Here is a 21,925-nt window from a genome sequence, read left to right as displayed (position 1 = left end):
CTCTGTTGGTGCCACGCGGGAACGGGTAGCGTTATTGCGCACGGTAAGTTGTGGAAGTATCCGGGAAGCGGGGTCTTGCGCCGAACAAGGCGGCCCTGCTGGTGGCACGACCCCTCTGCCGAACAGCCCTGGGGGAAAACAATTCCCAGAACGAAAAACTCTTCACATGGATACATATAGTAACATAGTTCATAAGGTTGAAAAAAGACCAAAGTCCATCAAAGTTCAACCTATATACCTATTGTGTCCCTACTGTGTTGATCCAGAGGAAGGCAAAAAACCCTTATGAAGCAGATGCCAATTGCCCCATACCAGGGGGAAAATTCCTTCCCGACTCTAAATATGGCAGAATAAATCCCTGGATCAACATTCTGTCCCTATTAATCTAATATCCATAACTTGTTTTTTTTTTTTAAAGAGATTTTTTTGAGTTTGCAGAGGTAAGTATAAACATGATAAAGTACATCAACATCCAATAACATACTTTGACCTTAAGCCTCCCTGGATTTTTTCCAGGTGGTCTGTGTGTATATGTCAATTTGTTACATACAGGATGAAGATTTTAACATATTACAAATTTTTGCAGTACTAACATTCAATTATATTTGCAGCCATATATTTTATCTGTGAATCTATGAATGTTGTACCTCGTGTTATACTCCTCTGTCATTTTAAATGTACTTTGTATGTTTAGATTCAAACATTGCTGAGCCATGTTGAGTAACTCTTTGGTTGTTTGTTGCATACTAAGATACTAACATTTAAACATAAACATCATAACCAAGTTAGCACTACTTATAGTTTGTCTTGAACCTTTAAGGTGTATAATTGCGAGTTAATCTATCACTCGCATAGATGCCCACGACAAGGAAATAATTCTACCACTGTACAAGTCACTAGTCAGACCACACATGGAATACTGTGTACAGTACTGGGCACCAGTGTACAAGAAAGATATAGTGGAGCTGGAGAGTGTTCAAAGACGGGCAACCAGAGTAATAAGGGGAATGGGAGGACTACAGTACCCAGAAAGATTATCAGAATTAGGGTTATTTAGTTTGGAAAAAAGACGGCTTAGGGGGGATTTAATAACTATGTATAAATATATAAGGGGACAGTACAGAGATCACTCCCAGGACCTATTTATACCCAGGACTGTATCTATAACAAGGGGACATCCTCTACGGTTGGAGGAAAGAAGGTTTCTACACCAGCACAGACGGGGGTTCTTTACAGTAAGAGCGGTGAGATTATGGAACTCTCTGCCAGAGGAAGTGGTTATGGCAAACTCAATAAAAGAGTTCAAAAGGAGCCTGGACGTGTTTCTTGAAAGCAATAATATTACAAGTTATGGATATTAGATTAATAGGGACAGAACGTTGATCCAGGGATTTATTCTGATTGCCATATTTGGAGTCGGGAAGGAATTTTCCCCCTGGTATGGGACAATTGGCATCTGCTTCATAAGGGTTTTTTTGCCTTCCTCTGGATCAACACAGTAGGGACACAATATGTATATAGGTTGAACTTGATGTACTATGGTCTTTTTTCAACCTTATGAACTATGTTACTATGTTACTTTATTGGTCTAACGTCACTGTCCAGCCATAATGACCAAATTTTATAATATTTGGGAAGGGTATGATTAATTGCGTGGGACATATGTTCCATTTGGGAATGCATTTCCAGTGTCCTCCAGACTTCAGATAATGGGGGTGCAAGTGGATCTTTCCAGTGTCGGGCTATCACTATTTTGAGAGCTAGGAGGCCGTGGATTATCAGAATTTTATGGGTCTTGGCTATATTGTCTGGAAAAAAATTTAATAGTGCAAACTCTGGTGTATGTGGGAGACTTGTTGCAGTTATTGTTTCAAGCTTTTGGATATATTCTTCCCATAATGGATGGAGCTTGGGACAGGACCACCAAACATGCAACATTTTGCCCTTCTGGTTACACTCCCTCCAACATAGAGGGGAGGACCCCGGTACTATGTGAGCCAGTCTCGCTGGTGTTAAGTACCACCTACAATTAATTTTCTTCTGGAGTTGCAGGTGATTTAAGCAAAAGGAGACCCCTTTCATTGAATTATATGTTTTTATCCACTCATCTTGTGGAAACGTCAAACCCAACTCTCTCTCCCAAGCTACCCTGTGACTAATTTGGCCCTTAATCTGGTTTTCCAGGGCTTTATTATAGAAGACTGAAATTAGGCCCGGCTTGGGCTTTGCTTCTAAGAATAAGGACACGAATTAGTCAACCTCCTTGTGAGCTAGTAATAAAAATGGAGCTGTATTTAGGCAATGGCATATTTGGAGGAATTTATAGAACTCTTTATGTTCTAAACCAAAGTATAGTTGCAGTGCCCAGTTTATTTTTGATAGGTTGGGAATTAGATGTTCTAGTACTAGGATAATATCCATAACTTGTAATATTATTGCTTTCAAAAAACACATCCAGGCTCCTTTTGAACTCTTTTATTGAGTTTACCATTACCACTTCCTCTGGCAGAGAGTTCCATAGTCTCACCGCTCTTACTGTAAAGAACCCCAGTCTGTGCTGGTGTAGAAACCTTCTTTCCTCTTGCTGTAGAGGATGTCCCCTTGTTATAGATACAGTCCTGGGTATAAATAGGTCCTGGGAGTGATCTCTGTACTGTCCCCTTATATATTTATACATAGTTATTAAGTCCCACCCTAATTCTTATAATCTTTCTGGGTACTGTAGTCCTCCCATTCCCCTTATTACTCTGGTTGCCCGTCTTTGAACCCTCTCCAGCTCCACTATATCTTTCTTGTACACTGGTGCCCAGTACTGTACACAGTATTCCATGTGTGGTCTGACTAGTGACTTGTACAGTGGTAGAATTATTTCCTTGTCGTGGGCATCTATGCCCCTTTTGATGCACCCCATGATTTTATTTGCCTTAGCAGCAGCTGCCTGACACTGGTCACTACAGGTACATTTACTGTTAACTTACCTGTAGTGACCATTTGGGTGAGTGGACCCGACACATCCAGGAGATTGTCCTGAGCGGTCCGCAAACCCAGCTCGATCCCCTTGTGGGGGTCCTTGCCGTTCCTTGTAAGGAAGGTCACGAAGGCCTGGTCAAATTCTGAAGTATTTGACACTTTGGCAGGGATGATAGGGCGCGGACACTCTGACCGGAGCCTCTGACGAACCTCTTTGTCGAGCGGGTGATGAAGCCAGAACATGGGGAATTCGGCGATGTGGATGGAAGGAATCCACTCCGCTGAACGTTGATGGCGCAAGGCTCGTAGGTCGTGGGAATTCCAGCATCATCGTGATGTCGAAAGGTTGATCCTGGACCGTCGCAGAGGGTCTGATGTGTTCCAGGACGGGATCACGGCCTGGAGCAACAATAGGTGGAGAGGCAAAACCCGAAGAACCTGCGTGGTATTAGTCAAGGATTTCCGCGTCGGGGTCCACATCCGAGACCCCGACGGAGTAAGTCAACCGAGTACCAGCTCCCACGCCGCTGCCGTTGCTGCCATCCCTGCTCCTGCTCCGTCTGCCACCCTCGCGGCTGTATCTAAGAGCGCGCACGCGCGCGCCCCCACCTCTCTTTATTCATCCCTAAGTGGGGAAAGTGGATTAACGACGCCACGTACAGGGGGTGGGGCGACCCCTGGTGGTGAATTTAAAAACCAGCACTGAGTTTCACTCAGTGTTCGGTTATTGTGCCATTCAGAGCTTGTCAGGGTCCAGCAGTCAGGATTCGCTGCAGCGACTCACCGGAATACCCGCTACCCGTGGGTACCGGGTCCAGCGCTGCGTACCTGCGGGTACGGGTTCCATCGCCGCAGCATCCATCGCTTTGCTCAGTGCTCAGTTATTGTGCTTCCCATACGTACTTCCTGAGTGCTCTCTCTTTGCTGATTATTTCGTGTACCAGACCCGGCTTGCCTTGACTCCTCTATTTATTGACCCTTCGTGTACCAGACCCGGCTTGCCTACGTTTATCCTTGTGGTTCCTCATTGGCCTTGGCGACTTAACGGCTCCTACACCTGTGTACCGATTTTTGGCTTCTCCTTGACTTCGTTTTTGGGACTGATTATCTAAATACCGTGCCTGTTTCTCCTGCATACTGGTCTCCGCTCCACTTCTGTCGGAGGGGGCATTACACCCTGTCACGGTCTATACCGACCATAAGAACTTGGAATACCTACGCTCGGCTAAACGCCTGCAACCTCGCCTGGCTAGGTGGGCACTGTTTTTTACCCGATTTCAGCTGCACATCACGTATCGCCCAGGTTCCCGCAACACTAAAGCTGATTCCCTGTCACGCATGTTTGATGGAGCACCTGTTTTCCCTCCAGATCAAGATACTGTTTTGGTTCCCTCACACTTCCTTGCTTTGACCCACTCCATTTGGGAGTTCGGAGATACTCCACTCATGCTGACTCCTCCAAAATCCCAGGATTACAGAAACGACAGGGGTTTTATTACCACCAAGACCGGGTATACGTACCTCCTGCAGCCCGGCTCCAAATTCTACGAGCACACCATGACTCACCTGTTGCAGGCCACGGGGGTCTTCATCCGACTTTGGACTTAATAAAACGATCCTTCTGGTGGCCCACTCTGAAAGACGACGTGACCAAGTACGTGTTTTCATGCGGGGGGTGCCTCAACATCCAGCAGGTCTTCTTCAACCCGTTCCAGCCCCGGCTAGACCATTGACAGATATTTCTCTGGATTTCGTTACAGATCTACCAACCTCTGATCATTTTACTACCTTATTGGTGATTGTGGACAGATTTACCAAGATGGCTCACTTTATTCCGCATAATCATCTCCCATCTGCCACAGAGACTGCCACTCTATTTATCCGGAATATTTTTCACTTACACGGTTTACCTGAAGCAGTGGTGTCCGACAGAGGGTCTCAGTTCACTTCGCGATTCTGGAGGGCGTTTTGTGAACAACTTCATGTACTTCATGTACGTCGTTTCCTGTCATCAGCATATTATCCTCAAAGCAACGGCCAAACGGAACGCACGAACCAAACACTGGAACAATACCTCAGATGTTATACTACATACTTACAGGATGACTGGAGTTCCTACTTACCCCTTGCAGAGTTCGCTTATAATAATCACTTACACCGCTCCATCAAGATGTCACCGTTTTTTGATAACTATGGATACCATCCGACTATGTTACCCGGTGCACCCATTCACAGTACTGTTCCTTCTGTTACTGACCACGTCACTCATCTGTCCAAAAACTTCCAGTTACTCCGTTCCACGTTACTCAATGCCCAACGTTACTATAAAGCATTTGCAGATCGTCATAGAAGAGAGGCCCCTACCTATCGGCTTGGAGAGAAGGTCTGGCTCTCTACCAAACACCTTAAATTAACATGCCCCACAACTAAACTAGGCACTAGAGATATCGGGCCTTTCTCCATCTCACGCCTCATCTCGCCCTCGGCTGTAGAACTACAATTACCAAGCTCCATGTCTGTACACCTGGTGTTTCATGTATCACTACTTAAACCTTGGCACGACAATCCATTCCCTGGCCGGCATCCTACTCCTCCCCCTCCTGTTTTGATCGATGACACACTGAATATGAAATAGAAGAAATTCTGGATTCCCGTTACCACCGCAGCCAATTGCAGTATCTGATACGCTGGAAGGGCTATAACCCAGATGAGGATTCTTGGGAACCGGCCGCCACAGTTCATGCACCTGACCTGGTCTCTTCCTTTCATAACCTCCATCCTGGACGCCCCGGTTCTGCTAGAGGCCGGAGGCCTCTCGTTAGGGGGGGATCTGTCAGGGTCCAGCAGTCAGGATTCGCCGCAGCGACTCACCGGAATACCCGCTACCCGCGGGTACCGGGTCCAGCGTTGCGTACGCGCTACCCACGGGTACGGGTTCCATCGCCGAGGCATCCATCTTCTGGTCTTCCTCCGGCGTGTGTTGCTAGGGGCGCACGCGCGCCCTCTAGCTTAACTTTATTGTTCCCATTCTGGGAACACTGAGTGCACGCTCTGAGACTGTCCCGCCCCTAGGGGCGGGGCGTAGCCGAGCGGCAAGTTTAAAAACGAGCACTGAGCTTTGCTCAGTGCTCAGTTATTGTGCTTCCCATACGTACCTCCTGAGTGTTCTCGCTTTGCTGATTATTTCGTGTACCAGACCCGGCTTGCCTTGACTCCTCTATTTATTGACCCTTCGTGTACCAGACCCGGCTTGCCTACGTTTATCCTTGTGGTTCCTCCTTGGCCTTGGAGACTTAACGGCTCCTACACCTGTGTACCGATTTTTGGCTTCTCCTTGACTTAGTTTTTGGGACTGATTATCTAAATACGTGCCTGTTTCTCCTGCATACTGGTCTCCACTCCACTTCTGTCGCTGCTGTCCAGTATTCCTGATAGAGCTATAGTGTGCGTTTTCCTAGTGTATGATTCCTGTTACTGACCCTTGGCTACCGTTTACTGACTACGCTGCTCTCTCCGTTCCTGACCCTTGGCTACCGTTTACTGACTACGCTGCTCTCTCTGTTCCTGACCCTTGGCTAACATTTTTGACTACGCTGCTGATTTCCGCTCCTGATCTTGCCGCATTTACTGATCCAGCCCTGCCTGTTGGACACTGTCCTGCATACCGGGGTTCTCCACCTGATCCCGACAGTATCTTTATGCCCCTGAACCCAGGGTTGCAAAGATCCATTTGTTTTACTTATTGTTATGTGGTTCCTGTTTTCTCCAGCATATCACATCTCTATAACACTGGAGCCTGGTTCACACATACCCTTTTGCCTGACCATGTGCTGGCAATAATCTTCTGGAACTGTTTCTCAGGCTAGGACCCAAGTACATGCCCGCTCACTTTAACCCTTCCTAACCCGGACACCATTGACCCCACCAGGGTGCTCTTTTGTAAAGAGGTACAGACTAGGGGTGGTTTGGAGAGGGAGCCTTCTATGGATCCCCAGTTTTCTATGACTTCCAGGAGAGCAGGATTCAGCCGGCGCGGTCATGGAGCGCACGCCCGGCTGTATGGCGGTCTGACCCGGTGAAACTTTAAACTGCTACCGTTCGGGCTCCCTCGGGATCACCCCCACTCTCTCGGGATCACCCCGAAAACAGCAGTTTGGTGGTATACGACCATTGCTGAGCTTAGTGGCCTGAGTATGGCGCCAGGCTGTCTGGGCAGGGTATTGCCCAAATCCCCTCTGATCGCAGATCTGATGGAGGGGACAGGAGACCATTGACACCACAAGGGCGCTCTTTTGTAGAGTTAACCCACAGGTGGTGAGGTACAGACTAGGGGTGGTTTGGATAGGGAGCCTCCTATGGAACCGCAGTTTCTATGACTTTCAGGAGAGCAGGTGTAACAGGTTCACCAAGAGAGCTGTAGTAAATCCCAGAGGTCACCGAGTATCCTCCTGTTGTCCCCGAAATAACTTCCAGCACCAGCCAGCATGCACACCTTGGAACCCTGCTATGTGTACCCAATAAGTAGATACAACTACCTTGAATTGAGTACAGCAGGAATGAACACTTTATTGATGTAAAACATACTCATATATCCACAGAACTTTATTAACATAAATTAACATTGATAAACAGGTACATGTAGACAACCAAACCTTTAATCCCCTGACAGCAATCCTATTGATGGGAGTAATTAATTAAACAATGGAGTTCCTACCTGTGCTATCTTTGTTTGACAGCCAGGCTGGAGCCATCTCTGACTAGCTTGGGGCCCTGTATGACAGGTCATTCTGTCACATAAGGGGTTCAGCCTGCGCAGTCATGGACTTTTTGGACAGAATATTCTAGGGACCCCGGGCTATCCATGGGTACTTGGGATTGCCGCCGCTCCCTCGGGATGACCCCGGTTTGGGGTTATACTGACATTGCTGAGCTTGGTGGCCTGAGTATGGAAAAAACAAAAACTCTGCGCTTCTTACCCTAATAAAGTTGGCAACAAATATATAAACATAATATAAATGAGAGGTTTTGGTTATATGAATTGGCCAAAGCATAATTAAGCTCACCCGCCACGTCAAGGCACACTCTCAATAGGGTGACAACCTACACTCACCTCCTACATAGTGGGCACACAAAGCAGTTTATACTGCTACCAAAACCTTATTAATGTGTTGGGGGAGGTGCAATTAAACCTCCTCCCTATTAACCCCTGGACAGCAAGCTGCAACCAGACTAATGAGGAGCCAAGCATTACTTGATTCTGGGAGTGAAGTTACCTTGATAAAAAGTGCTCTGCTTCAGCCAGAGACAGTAGATACCAGGCAGCTTCTTGATATTGTGTGTATACATGGTGACACCCACTCATACCCCACGGCAGAGGTTGATATCGTCACGGAAGTAGGAAAGGTCAAATGGCAGGTAGGGGTGGTACCCCTATTGCCCTATGATGTAGTATTAGGGAGGGACTTCCCCCATTTCTGCAACATAACAGGAAAACCCTCAGTTCCTCAGGTAACGGGCTCTGAGGAAACCCATGAGGTAGAAGGAATGGATGTTTTTCCTTTCTCCAGTATTGATTGGGAGCTAGGTGATGAACAAGAGTCACCAGTAGTGTGCCTGGGTAATGAAGTAGAACCTCCCCATAATGAGGCCCCCTTAGCACAAGTAGAGTTTCAGGATCTGGGAGTCCACCCTGGAAATTTCCGAGCTGCCCAATGGGAGGATACAACCCTGGCAGCGGCTAGAGAGAATGTGCAAGTAATGGAGGATACCATTGTAAACCCTGACAAGCACGTAAGTTCTCCTTATTTCAAAGTAAAACATAACCTGCTTTACCGGGTAGAGAAGAAAGGGGAGGAGGAGATGGAACAGTTGCTGGTCCCACAATCGTATAGACACACAGTGTTAAAGCTGGCCCATAGCCATGTGCTAGGTGGGCACCTGGGATTTGAGAAGACCAGAGAGAGAGTTCTGACACGGTTTTATTGGCCAGGTATATACGCTGCAATAGAGAGGTATTGCAAATCATGCCCTGAATGTCAATTAAAGGCACCGCACAAAGGTTTCCGCAGCCCACTGGTACCCCTTCCTGTTATCGAGGTCCCTTTCGAACGAATTGCAATGGACCTGATAGGGCCTCTGCTTAAGTCAGCTAGGGGACATCAATACATTTTAGTTGTTGTTGATTATGCCACGCGTTATCCTGAGGCAGTTCCCCTACGGAATGCCTCCTCTAAGAGTATTGCAAGGGAGTTAATGATGATGTTCAGCAGGACAGGTATACCAAAAGAGGTTCTCACAGACCAGGGAACTCCTTTTATGTCCAGGATTATGACCGAGCTATGTAAGCTGCTCAAAATTAAACAGCTAAAAACCTCAGTATACCATCCTCAAACGGACGGACTGGTAGAGAGGTTTAATAAAACATTAAAGGCCATGCTACGCAAAGCGGTAGACAAAGACGGTAAGAACTGGGATTATCTCTTACCGTATCTTATGTTTTCTATTAGAGAAGTCCCACAAGCTTCCACGGGGTTTTCACCCTTCGAATTATTATATGGCAGGCACCCCAGAGGTATTTTAGATGTTGCCAAGGAAACATGGGAACAAGAGCATACCCCTCACCGTAGTGTTATAGAACATGTAGCTCAAATGCAGGAGCGTATGGAAGCTATAATGCCCATAGTGAAGGAGAACATGGAAAAAGCCCAGAGGGCCCAACAAGTCAGTTATAACAGGAATGCAAGGCTTCGGATCTTCAAACCGGGGGACCGGGTATTGCTTCTTATCCCTACAGTTGAAAGCAAGTTCCTAGCCAGCTGGCAAGGGCCATATGACATTATAGAGCGTGTCAGTGAGGTTAATTATAAAGTAAGACAGCCGGGTAGGAGGAAGGTAGAACAGATCTACCATGTGAATTTATTGAAGCCATGGGTAGAGCGAGATGTCTTCACCATGACCAAAGGGCAACCCACTCACACTTGTGGGAAAGAACCTGAGGTGTACATTGCTGACACTCTTGCTTCTCATCAGAAACAGGAAGTCAGAGAGTTTGTGTTAAAAAATAGAGATGTGTTTTCCCCAGTACCAGGAAAAACACACATAATAAAACACGATATTATCACCGAACCCGGAAAGAAAATCAATCTGAAGCCATACAGAATACCTGAGGCTAGACGTGAAGCGGTTAGTGCAGAGGTAAAAAAGATGCTAAAACTAGGGGTGATTGAAGTGTCACAAAGCGAGTGGAGTAACCCGATTGTGTTGGTGCCGAAACCAAATGGAGAGATACGCTTCTGTAATGACTTCCGTAAATTAAACAATATCTCCAAGTTTGATGCCTATCCTATGCCTCGGGTGGATGAGCTCATAGAGAGGTTGGGTAAAGCCAAGTATCTGAGTACATTGGACTTGACCAAAGGATATTGGCAGGTTCCCTTAACAGAGAGAGCAAAGGAAAAGACAGCTTTTTCTACCCCTGAGGGGTTGTTCCAATACAATGTGTTACCGTTCGGTTTGCATGGTGCCCCAGCCACCTTCCAGCGTATGATGGATAGGATACTTAGGCCCCATAGAGAGTATGCTGCTGCCTATCTGGACGATGTAGTGATTCACAGTGCGGACTGGGAAACACATCTGATGAAGGCTCAGGCAGTAGTGGATAGTATACGGGCTGCCGGTTTGACTGGCAACCCCGCTAAGTGCTCTTTAGGCTTAGAAGAGGCTAAATATCTGGGTTATACCATAGGGCGGGGGCTCCTTAAACCACAACAGAGCAAGGTAGCAGCCATCTCCAATTGGCCACGTCCTGTAACAAAGAAACAAGTAAGGGCATTCTTGGGCTTAACTGGCTATTATCGCAGGTTCATCCCTGACTTTGCCACCATTACTGCCCCGTTGACTGAGCTCACAAAAGCTAAAGGCCCGGTTATGGTTAAGTGGACCCCAGAAGCAGAACATGCCTTTCAGGTCTTGAAAGAGGCCTTGTGTTCTGACCCCGTATTGGTAGCTCCGGATTTTTCTAAGCAATTCATTGTACAGACCGATGCGTCAGATGTTGGCCTGGGCGCGGTTCTTTCTCAAGCACATGATGGAGAGGAACATCCAGTCATGTATCTAAGTCGGAAGTTAAATCCTCATGAACAGAGGTACTCGGTGGTTGAGAAAGAATGCCTGGCTATTAAATGGGCACTAGAGTCCTTAAGGTATTATCTGTTGGGTCGAAGGTTTACACTGATTACTGACCATGCACCTTTAACCTGGATGAGGCAGAACAAGGAGAAGAATGCCAGGGTTACCAGGTGGTTCCTTAGTCTCCAGCCATTCCAGTTTACTATGGTGCACAGGGCTGGTACTGCCCAGGGTAATGTGGATGGCCTCTCCCGAGTTCACTGTTTGTGGTCCAAGGCCGCTCGCCCCGATGGGTCTGAGCTGGGGGGGAGGATATGTAACAAGGTGCGGGGTGTTGTCGTGGAAGGGGTATACATTCCCCCTCGATTTTGCAGGGTTTTATACGACATATAGGGCAGGCTGGTGCTCCACCCCGCAGTTTACATGCATCTGGACTGACACGGGTTCCAGGCCGGGAGTTTAAGCTGACTCCAATGCACTGGTCAGCTGCAAGAAATTAGCTGCACTGACTGCAATATAACCTGACCTGTTGGACAGAGGGAGAGAAGAGAGTTTGTTTGGAAGCAGCAGAGCTTGCTATGCCCAAAAGAGACCATCAAAGAGGTTGGTGGGATTATGTTTTGTGTTAGTTTAGACCCTTAGTAGTGAGAGAGTTATATGTTAGTAAGCGCTCAGACGAGCTAGGCTTTTGTTTGTAGCGAATTTGTGTTCTATGTAATCCTGTAAATATCTTCATACGTGGACTACAAATAAATCGTTGGTGATTACCTAACTGAGATGTGGCGTTAATACCCTAGAGGACCGTGCTGTTTGGTACCCTGTGTGGGTGCAGGATCACAATATATATATATATATATATATTATATATTATTATTGAATTTCGTTTGTCCAATTTTCGTGTGTTACTTACTTTTAATAAAAGTGTGAGATTTTTTTTTATGGTGGGGTGTCATTTTCAGTTTCGGCCAAGTAAATGCTGAATTTTCGGTTTCGGTCCAGAATTTTCATTTTGGTGCATCCCTACTACTAAGCCAAACACTGAAGTGGTAGGCCTACATCACATCAATGTTTGGCTTAGTATATAGTGATAGGGGTTATGCTGTACCCCCGTCAATGTCTGCCTCAGTATATAACGATAGGTGTAATGCTGTACCCTGTCAATGTCTGCCTCAGTATATAATAACAGTAATGCTGCGCCAGTATATAACGATAGAAGTTATGCAGTTTTAAAGTGTGTGTGTAGGGGTGCCACATACAGGCAACTGGGTGTCCCCAATAAGTATCATACTCTTAATAGAGCAGATTATTACTGCTCAGTATGCGCATGTATGTAATCCTGATGGGTTCCTTAAGATTCTTCTGATATGTTATCCCAAAAGGACTCTGAGGGATTCAATCCACTTTGGTTCTCAAAGGGTAAAAAGAAACACCATATAGTGTGATATTGCAATTTTAATAGCATAAAAAAGGTTTAAAAAAGGCTTACATCAAGTTGTGGTGGTTGCTCACATCAACAAACACAGAAACGCTTATTTGTAGCAGTCAAACTGGAAGTTTGATACAAATTAACGGCGGTTCACTCTCACATATCCGGATACTCGTCACAACACTCGTTTCACCCCGCCTTAGGCTTCACCTGATGAACCCTATGCTAATAAAATTGCAGTATCACACTATATGGTTTCTTTTTCTACCTAAGGTAAGTGATTTTTTTTTACTCTTTTCAAGAGTCTATATTAAAGTACTCAGAGAGTATGCATTATTCTTTGGAATAGCTCCGTGGGACATTTGACTGTTCCTCTGATGCGGTTACCCTACATTTACATTTTCAAGTGTGCTCTGTTTAGGTAACTTAATAAATAAAGAACACAGAATAGATTTAAGCCCAGACAGACATGTTTCACAAAGAAAAATTTATTGTGCACATACAATTGACCAGTCAATAAAAGACTTGACAAATACAATGGCCAGTGACATATCTAAATAAATACCAAATAATGTGTAACAGGAAATTAACACAAAACAGTCCCTGAGCTCACAAGTTTATACAAAAAGTATCGGGAAACCTGAACATTACCCCAACATTGACTTTAGATAAAATCGATAATGAAAATTGTTGCCAACTAATTTCATTATGGATTTTTATCGATTATAAAATGAGGGTTTCATTCAGTGTGACTCACAGCGGTTATTACTTACCAGTCTCTCCCTGCAGTCACTCTGACAATTGACCCCGCCCATTTCCTATAGCGTCTACATGACCGATGGCTAAGCAACTCATCTGAGTATAAAATACTTGGGATGCTGAAAGTTAGGGGAGGTGAGGGTTAATTTAGGGGCAGTTATAGTTAATGGGGTGTTTAGGGTTAATTTAGGAGCAGTTATGGTTAATGAGCTGTTTAGGGTTAATTTAGGGTCAGTTATGGTTGATGGTCTGTTTAGGATTAATTTAGGGGCAGTTATGGTTAATGGGGTGTTTAGGGTTAATTTAGGGTCAGTTATGGTTAATGAGCTGTTTAGGGTTAATTTAGGGGGAGTTATGGTTGATGGGGTCTTCAGGGTTAATTAAGGGGCAGTTGTGGTTAATGGGGTATTTAGGGTTAATTAAGGGGCAGTTGTGGTTAATGGGGTTTTTAGGATTAATTTAATGCTGAGGACTGAGGGTTAATTTAATTAATTTAATAAGGTTAATTTAAGGTGCAGTTAGAGGTAAAGGGGGTGCAAACTAAGGGGAATCTAAATCCTGGGGGCAGTGAAGATTAAGCCAGTACTTTTTTATAAAAGTATTGTGTCAGTATGCTGTGAACGAGTCTGTGACTCTATGAGGGCACTATGGCATATCTGGGGGGTATAAGGCATATCAGGGGGTATAAGGCATATCAGGGGAGGACGGAGTGACATATCTTGGGGTATAAGGCATATAGGCTATATAAGGCATATCTGGGGGGCACGTGGCATATCTGGGGGTATGTGACATCTGGGAGGCGGGGGGGGTCAGGTTGGGAAATATAAACAAGAAATGCATTTTTATCAAAGTTTTTTTTATTCTGCTGTTTGTTTTTAACATCCTACGTTGCTTTATTAAATAATTTTAAATAAATGAAAAATGAAAATTTTTTTGTCCGATTAATCGAAAACATAAATCGGCCAACTAATCGATTATGAAAACAATCATTAAGCCCTAATCCCATTCTAAATATATAGACATGTAGTTGGTCCCGCCTTTGTAGCTATAACAGCTTCCACTCTTCTGGGAAGCCTCCCCTCAAGTGCTACAACAATATGTTACTAATACAGATAAAAAGAACTAAGCCTTTTGTATCCCTTTGTCCGGCATGGCTAAAGTCTATATAGAACTGTCCATGAATATTATAATGGATACATGAAGCTAATGTCATGTAAACCAACGTATGGGCAAGGTATTTTGCAAATTTTTCACTGTTTATGAATTCCTTCTATACTTTGTTATATATGTACAGTATATAAGTATAGATGCCATTTTCAGTCAGATCCCACACATTTAAGTCATATCAAAGTAGACTGTAATGGATTTTATAGTGGTTAAGTAGAATTTCTGTTCTTGTTATTACCAGCGCCAAAACCAAAAGTGGCATCCAAGTAAATAGTCCATAAGGAATCTAATGGAGGAAGTAACCCTCACAGGTTAGTGGTAGATAAAAAGAACAGCATCCCATCAGAAGTGGTAGAGACTAACACAGCGAGGGAATTTATACATGCATTGGCTAAGCAAAAAGCTATTCTGAATCTCAGACAAGACCAAGAACTGATTATGGTTTCTACATCAGACTCTATATAGACTAGATGGACCAAATGGCTCTTACCTGTTGCCAAATTATATGTTTTAATTTATTTCTTAAATTGAGGCTGTCATGAGACAGGCATGCTTTGAGGAACCTTCTAATATTTGTACAATGTGACCAAGACACAGATGTACTGCATATTAACACATAACACACTGTAAAAACAGATGGTAGTCAGGAGGTAACATAAGGTAATGTAGACATTAAATGCAAATCCAAAATGTAGGTTTATGTGATGAGGAACTTGAACCAATGAAACCAGTTGGGTAAATATATATGGTCTAATATTACATTTTTCCTTCTTCTATTTCAAAATAGAAGAAGTTTGTAGTTACATGTTGTATACCTTATTGCAATGTATAAAACATGTAACTACAAATTTCTTCTTTTGCATATTTGTCACACTTAAAATGATAACCACTAACCACAGTAAACACAAAATGCAGCTTTTAAATTAGGATTTCATGTATAGAAGAACAGCTATCCAACTCTACCTGGCCATATGTGAAAAAGTAATCACCCCCTTTGTTACTAAATCAACCAATTAACCAAATTTAATAGAAAATTGGGTTTCATTTCTCTAGACACACCTAGACATGATTACTGCCAGCCCTGCTGAATCTAAATTTCAATTAAATACCTGTCTTGCAAAGTGAAACAAGCTTTAAGGTCTCAAAAAACAGCACACAATGCTACAATCTAAAGTAATTCAAGAACAGATATAATTGATATTTATCAGTCTGAAAGGAATTACAAAGCCATTTCTAAGGCTGTGGGGCTTCAGCGAACAACATTAAGTGCCGTTATTTACAAATAAAGAAAACAACAGTGGTGAACCTTCCCATGATTTGCCAGCAGACTAACTGTAAATAACTACAGGCTTTACTTGCTCCAGTTAAGGTCAGTGTTCATGATTCCACAATAAGAAAATGGCATCCATGGGAGAGTTGCAAGGTGAAAACTACTACTGACCAGAAAGAACACAGACTCATCTTACATGTGGCAAAAAGCATCTTGCTAACCTCCAAGATTTTTAGGATAATAATCAGGTAACTGACAAGTCAAAGGTGGAAGAGTTTGGAAGACATGGGTCCGGTAACATCTGTCGTAAAGCTAACACAGTATTCCACAATAAGAACATCATATCAACAGTCAAACACCGTGGTGGTAGTGTGATAGTCTGGTCCAGCTTCAGGACCAAGGCAACTTGCCATAACGAATTAAACCATTAATTCTACCAGAAAATCCTGAAGGGGATCAGTTTGGACCCAAAGCTCAAGTACAGTTGGGTTATGCAGCAGGACAATAATCTGAAGCACACAAGCAAGTCCACCTCAAAATTGGGGCGGCCTAGGCAAATTCCTTGAGATTGTGATGATGTGGCATGACCTTAAAAAGACAGTTCATGCTTGAAAATCCTTCATTGTGGCTGAATTATAACTCTGCCAAGAAGTGTGGGCCAAAAATTCTCTACAGCCATTTAAAAGACACATTGCCAGTTAAATATTTGAAAGAAGTTGTTGCCACTAAGAGTTGTCACAGCCAGTTATGTTTTGGGGGCAATTACTATATGGGTGATATAGGTTTTGATTAATTCTTTACCTTAAATAAAAGGAATCATAATTAAAAAATTAGAAATAATAGGGAAAGGGTTAAAAACAGCACTGCATACATACATACATATATGTATACTTCACCAGTATATGCAGTGGAAAATGTGTGTTAACAGAAGCTCTCTTTGTTCAAGTCATTCTGCAGATCCTGTCTTTCTTGCCTTCCCTCATACAAATGTATATGAACAGGAGTATAGATCACATTAGCCCCTTCTTTTTAGGAAGGTAAATATCTAGTATCTGGTTCATTACAACTACAGCAGGATATAAAGGCAAAGCAAGGCATATGTACCAAGCAGGTCCTTTGATCTGTGCTTGAAACCAGTCAGAGCACAAACCCAAAAGCACAGTGGATGTAGCCAGTACATACACCAGTAGTCCACAGGTGGCATGGTATAGTTTAAAGCGTGTTACTGCAATGACTTGGAATAGGTGGGGGCATAACAGTACCAGGCCACAGATAGCCTGGCAGCATGTGGCTCCTAAAGTGAAAACCCCTATAATGCTGTGCCATGACATCAGATGTGGCTGCTCACTACGATTCTTGCTGCCTACAATAAAGGCCAGGCCAGTCCCTGCCCAAACAAGTGCAAAAAGCTGTGCTAGCCAATGCAGCCGAGTCTTAGACTTCCGTGAGAGGAGGCAGAAAGGGGACATCTCTGGGGACAACAGTAGTACATCTTCAGTCATACACAGGGAAAACTGTAAAAATAAAAGTGGGAATTACAGAGGATATTGGGAGCTAAGGAAAAAAGATCGTTTGAAAAAAGGAATGTTAAAAGCAAAGCTAAAAGTTTAAGTATGACACAAACTATTAAGAATAGACTAGAGTGAATAAGGCAATATGATCCAAATAAGAGCACCACACGAGAAAGACAACAGCTAATATCATAGAAAAAGCAAGAGAAGAAATGTTGCAGAGATTATTAACCTAAGTACTCACAGCAGCAGCCATGAAGACAGGATGCCAAGAGAAGAGACCTGTAAGGTAACAATTAAGTAAAAGGTAAGTGTTTATACATTGATTTTCATACAGAGTGCAGCAATTTTGTAGCACCATTACAATAGTAGGACATTGAAAATTAGCACCATTAAAAATTACAAGCAAAACTGACACATCGTGAGAACTACTGGTACAGAAGGAGAAGAGGGCCCTGTTCTTACAAGCTTACAAATGATTCAGAGTGTTTTGGGCTGCAGAAATGCTTTCAAAAACACATGTTAATAGTTTTTTGTTTATTATTATATATATCATTTAACAAAATCTAAATGAAATTTGGTGTGACCAACCTTTAAAATGGCATCAATTCATCTAGGTACACTTGACCACAATTTTTAAGGAACTCGGCAGGTAGGTTGTCATGTTATAATAAATCTGGGGCCCATAAGATGGCTCCATGATGGTATTGCACGATGGATAAATCTCTGCCTGCAGCATTCAGCATTAAGGAGACAAATAATTCTGATCAAATCCCCAACTCCAGCCCCAAACTTGGAAGAAACATCCACCATGTATCACTGTTGCCTACAAACGCCCATTGTACCGCTCTCTAGACCTTAGGCAAACAAACCGCCTCCTGCTACAGACAAATATATCTGTATATTTCAGAGCACCTGAAACAACTTTTCGGCACTCCTGTTAATGTGTTTTGTACATAGTTGAGTTGGTTGACGTCTTTGGCCACAAGTCTTCCATGAAGACCACTTCTGACCAGACTTCTCCGGACAGTAGGTGAGTGTACAAGGATCCCACTGCTTTCTGCTGAGCTGATGGCAAGTAAGCATGATGCGTCATGTTTCCCTTAACCAGTTTGATTCCTCCTACACATCTGTTTCTGTTTTAGTTAATGATTGTGTTTCAACCTACATATTAAATCAATAATCATTAGCACTTGATTGGTATAATTGTTTAATCATAGAGCTAATTATATCCCTGAAACATCCCTGACTTTGTGCCAGTGTATCTAGAACTGATGCTGTTTTGAAGGCAAAGGGCAGTCACATCAAATATTGATTTGATTTAGATTTTACTGATGTTCGCTCACTTTGCATTTTGCCAAGTGATAAAAGAATAAACTATTAACATTTTTATTTTTCAAATTGTTTTCGCATTTTTTTCACACTTGCCAAAACTTTTGCACAGTACTATATCTACCCACCAGCAACAAACTTGGGTATTTGTCCACTACCAAAAAAAAAATTGGGAATAAAATAAACATGGCAGCATCTTTTCTTGACCTGTCAGATGAACAGAATTATTTTAAAACAAATAAATGTAATGTTAAATTGTGGGGACTTGTGGGATATCAATAGCGATACAGATAAATGATGGCCCATCTTAATGCACATATCCATAACTGAAAACTGCCGGTACTTACTGGTTCCAGGACGGGCAAGTATCACTAGAAATATGGTGAACCCAAGAACCAAAACATGTGCCAGGAAACCACTGAGTTTGCGTAGACACCGATAAGGCCAAAAATCAGCAACTTGTGGTGATTCAGCTCCCAGCAGCGAGTATGGGGCAGAACTCTCAGGCATCTCTCTACAAAAAAATATTCATATATAGATAACGGTTAACATGTTGCCAATAAGTAAACATGGGGTAGCGTGTTCCCTGTGAATGTGACACAAATAAAGATTTACATGAGGTATGTTGAACTTTCTTTATGGTTGGTACATAGGATATACCCAAAAACCACTGGATAATAGAGAAAAAGATTAGGCAATATAAGGAGTAAATCACTTGGTACATAATAGAGCAAGTCCAAACGGAGTCAAATGAACAGAACAATATAATTTCAGTGTATCATTTATTTGGAAATTTTATATATTTTTTGTGAAAAAATAATTTCCCTGTCATCCAAACAAGTTTCAAGGTGCACACTTAAAACATAAACAAATAATGTATACTAATAGATATATCTATATTGTTAAGTTTTAAATTCACATGATCCCATTCTGTACAATGTTCTTTACACAATTCACAAGCAAATGAACTGTTGCATTGGAAAGCAATTCAAGTACAGTATCTCACAAAAGTGAGTACACCCCTAACATTTTTGTAAATATTTTATTATATGTTTTCATGGCTGCAATGTAAAGTAGTGAGTGTACAGCCTGTATAACAGTGTAAATGTGCTGTCCCCTCAAAATAACTCAACATACAGCCATTAATGTCAAAACCTTGTTCTTACAAGTGGAAATGTCCAAATTGTGCCCAAAGTGTCAATATTTTGTGTGGCCACCATTATTTTCCAGCAATGCTTTAACCTTCTAGGGCATGAAGTTCACCAGAGCTTCACAGGTTGCCACTGGAGTCCTCTTCCATTCCTCCATGACGGAGCTGGTGGATGTTAGAGACCTTGCGCTCCCCCACCTTCCGTTTGATGATGCCCCACAGACGCTCAATAGCGTTTAGGTCTCGAGACATGCTTGGCCAGTCCATCACTTTTACCCTCAGATTCTTTAGCAAGGCAGTGGTCGTCTTGGAGGTGTGTTTGGGGTAGTTATGTGGGAATACTGCCCTGCTGCCCAGTCTCCGAAGGGAGGGGATCATGCTCTGCTTCAGTATGCCACAGTACTTGTTGGCTTTCATGGTTCCCTCAATGAACTGTAGCTCTTCAGTGCCGGCAGCACTCATGCAGGCCCAGACCACGACAATCCCACCACCATGCTTGACTGTAGGCTAGACACACTTGTCTTTGTGCTCCTCACCTGGTTGCCGCCACACACGCTTGACGCCATCTGAACCAAATAAGTTTATCTTGGTCTCATCGGACCACACGACATGGTTCCAGTAATCTATGTCCTTAGTCTGCTTGTCTTCAGCAAACTGTTTGCGGGCTTTCTTGCGCATCATCTTTAGAAGAGGCTTCCTTATGGGACAACAGCCATGCAGACCAATTTGATGCAGTGTGCGGTGTATGGTCTGAGCAATGACAGGCTGACCCCCCACCCCTTCAACCTCTGTAGCAATGCTGGCAGCGATCATCCGTCTATTTCCCAAAGACAACCTCTGGATACGATGCTGAGCAGGTGCACTCAACTTCTTTGGTCGACCATGGCGAGGCCTGTTCTGAATGGAACCTGTCCTGTGAAACCGCTGTATGGCCTTGCCCACCGTGCTGCAGCTCAGTTTCAGGATCTTGGCAATCTTCTTATAGCCTAGGCCATCTTTATGTAGAGCAACAATTCTTTGTGACCAGTATGAGAGAGTGTGAGAGCGATAACACTTGTGACCTTGTAACACCAATGAGTCACATGACACCGGGGAGCGGAAATTGCTAATTGGGCCCATTTGGACATTTCCACGTAGGGGTGTACTCGCTTTTGTTTCCAAGGTTTGGACATTAATGGCTGTGTATTGAGTTATATTTGAGGGGACCGCAAATTTAAACTGTTATACAGGCTGTACACATTAATTAGGTAAACTCTTAAGCAGATTCTCCCAAAACTGCTGCCTTACAAAACTGAATCATAGACATGCTAGCTGGCTCTGCCCAAGATGCTGAGACAGCTCTAGTAGAATGAACACATCGTCCAAGAGGAAATTCCTTTTCAGCCTTCGCGTAAACGTCATAATCAACATCAACAGGAAATAGAGGTGTCTGAACACTTCTTATGGCCTGCACAGGCGATCTAGATTACTTCTCCAGGAAGCTGTCCTATCCAGATTATTTGGCAGGTATCTGCATACAGCCTTCTCATACCTTGGACAGGGATAATAATGGAGAATAATCTGATTTAGATGGAAAGTGTAAGTGAATAGGCCTAGACACCAAAAACCAGAGGCAGCAAAAGACCAAAACAATCTTCAAAACTTAAGATATGTTTCTTAAATGGAGAGTGCTAGAAATGCTACTACTCTCCTAGTTAAAGTGAGAGCTATGAGTAAAGCAGTCTTACTGTGAGGAAGGTTAGATACTTCTTACAGAGATTGAAAAGGTAAGGGAAGTAGCCATATTCAAACTCACAAAAGCACCAGTCTCAAAAGGGTCTGAGCTCTTGAATCGTCGTCACCCATGATTCTCATCCTTTCTGGGATACTGGGGAACTTCAATCTAGAGCTTCTGGACAAATATGCAGACAGGAGGCCTTGCAAAAGAGGCAAGCAGGCCCAGGCAGGAAGCATGTCAAAAGAGGCAGGGAGGCTCAGGCCAGCCAAGCCATTATATTGGGCTGAGCTGTAGTCATCAACCACACTGCTCCCAGAGTGGAAACAGGGCTCCAGCAGCCAGTAAGTAATCAGGCCGCTCAAGGGCTGAAAAGCTTTAGAGATCTGACCAATGATCCTGCCCCCAGCATCCTTGTAGTTGACTGGTCCTCCCAAGGATACAACCAAGACTCCCCCAAACCAACAGGGGGAGTGTACAGAGCCTGGGAATGGAGCTC

At 43.6% G+C, this 21,925-nt stretch overlaps 1 protein-coding gene across 1 annotated transcript; it reads right to left on the bottom strand.

The window, feature by feature from the left end:
* Positions 1 to 16,729: 16,729 nt before the first annotated feature.
* On the bottom strand, positions 16,730 to 19,072 carry LOC149287871 (putative transmembrane reductase CYB561D1). The gene is made up of 3 exons (XM_089492251.1): positions 18,910 to 19,072; positions 17,475 to 17,512; positions 16,730 to 17,233 (listed from the first exon to the last, which is right to left on the bottom strand). Exons 1-3 carry the CDS (start codon positions 19,070 to 19,072, stop codon positions 16,730 to 16,732), a joined length of 705 nt encoding a protein of 234 aa, XP_089348377.1.
* Between the last annotated feature and the right edge of the window lie 2,853 nt (positions 19,073 to 21,925).

The sequence above is a fragment of the Sceloporus occidentalis genome, unplaced genomic scaffold (genome assembly GCF_023333645.1).
Source record: "Sceloporus occidentalis isolate IW3139 unplaced genomic scaffold, rSceOcc1.0.p SCAF_55, whole genome shotgun sequence".
Taxonomy (NCBI): Eukaryota; Metazoa; Chordata; class Lepidosauria; order Squamata; family Phrynosomatidae; genus Sceloporus; species Sceloporus occidentalis.
Note: the sequence above shows the minus strand (reverse complement) of the source record. Positions and strands in the feature narration are given on the sequence as shown.

What these genes read in the sequence shown, in the direction of transcription:
- LOC149287871 (XM_089492251.1), bottom strand. Translation starts at nt 19,072, where the DNA reads ATGCCTGAGAGTTCTGCCCCATACTCGCTGCTGGGAGCTGAATCACCA. An exon ending in ACTTGCCCGTCCTGGAACCA is followed by an intron (nt 17,513 to 18,909) that starts GTAAGTACCGGC and finishes GTTACCTTACAG; the next exon opens with GTCTCTTCTCTTGGCATCCT. An exon ending in CTGTCTTCATGGCTGCTGCT is followed by an intron (nt 17,234 to 17,474) that starts GTGAGTACTTAG and finishes TTATTTTTACAG; the next exon opens with TTTTCCCTGTGTATGACTGA.